This window comes from Limulus polyphemus, unplaced genomic scaffold (genome assembly GCF_000517525.1).
Source record: "Limulus polyphemus unplaced genomic scaffold, Limulus_polyphemus-2.1.2 Scaffold1099, whole genome shotgun sequence".
NCBI lineage: Eukaryota > Metazoa > Arthropoda > Merostomata > Xiphosura > Limulidae > Limulus > Limulus polyphemus.
The window spans coordinates 148520-149501 of NW_013666709.1; the positions used below are offsets into that span (position 1 = coordinate 148520).

At 31.2% G+C, this 982-nt stretch overlaps 1 protein-coding gene across 1 annotated transcript in view; it reads right to left on the reverse strand.

Annotated features, from left to right (window-relative positions):
- LOC106462124 (ATP-dependent RNA helicase DDX54-like) overlaps window positions 1-982 on the reverse strand; it is a 41778-nt gene that overhangs the window by 2798 nt on the left and 37998 nt on the right. Inside the window, exon 12 of the mRNA XM_022389267.1 lies at window positions 649-822. Within this exon, the coding sequence (XP_022244975.1) occupies window positions 649-822 (174 nt within the window). The remainder of the gene's footprint in view (window positions 1-648; window positions 823-982) is intronic.

Consider the following 982-nt stretch of genomic DNA (forward strand, 5'->3'; position numbering starts at 1 on the left):
AGTGAGAGAGCATCTCGATTGTTCTAGCAAACTGAACATGTGAAGGTTTTGCAATTCCCGGTCAGAGCAGATGAGAGTGAGAATGAAGTGAAAGTGGTGCAATTTGCTACATTTATATGAAAAATGTTATCTGGAATTTTGCACCAATATAATACAGTCAATGTTTGAAGTTATCAAAAATGTATATCTTTTACCCATTAAACTGTCCAAGTAAATTTACTTTAACAGTATAAATCTATTGTACTGAGTTGATTGCATGGTATTTCACGTAGTGCTGATAAAATATTAGGATATTACAATACCTCAAAATCTGTAGGTGATGGACAAATTCTAACTACATTTTTGAAATCATCACCATCAAATTACCCCAAATCACTTGAGTTTTGTCCAATGTAATCTATATCAGTAGACATCAAGATCAACAGAAATTAAAATATTTAGTCTTCTTAAGGAAACAGCAAAGAAAATATCAAGGAGTCCAATACTTAAGTTTGAATGAAAATCTGGTGGATGAGCCTAATGGAAGGATACGTAAAATGAAAATTTTCTTAAGGCTGTGGTTATATTTAATATTCTTGTCGTCTGTGTTTGCTAAAAGAAATCTACATACAAAAGGGCTGACAAATATATAAATGAAAATCAATTTACCTGCACATCATCATCTTCAACACAGGGTGAACTTTGTGTTTTCTCCTTCTTTTCTGTAACTTGTAATTCTTGTTTAGTACGAGCCTTATTAATCACCTTTTCATGATGATTCCTTTTGCACTGCATTACATCGCGAGCTTGACTTTTGGACGTTCGACCAATCTCAAAAATTGTCTATAATCAAAGTTAAAAAACAAACTTTAAATGTATTGATTACAGAATCCTCAACTATACAACAACAAAACATAATTATATGCACAGAATCTTCAAAACTTCAAACAAGTGACCAATCTCAAAAATTGTCTATAATCAAAGTTAAAAAAAACTTTAAATT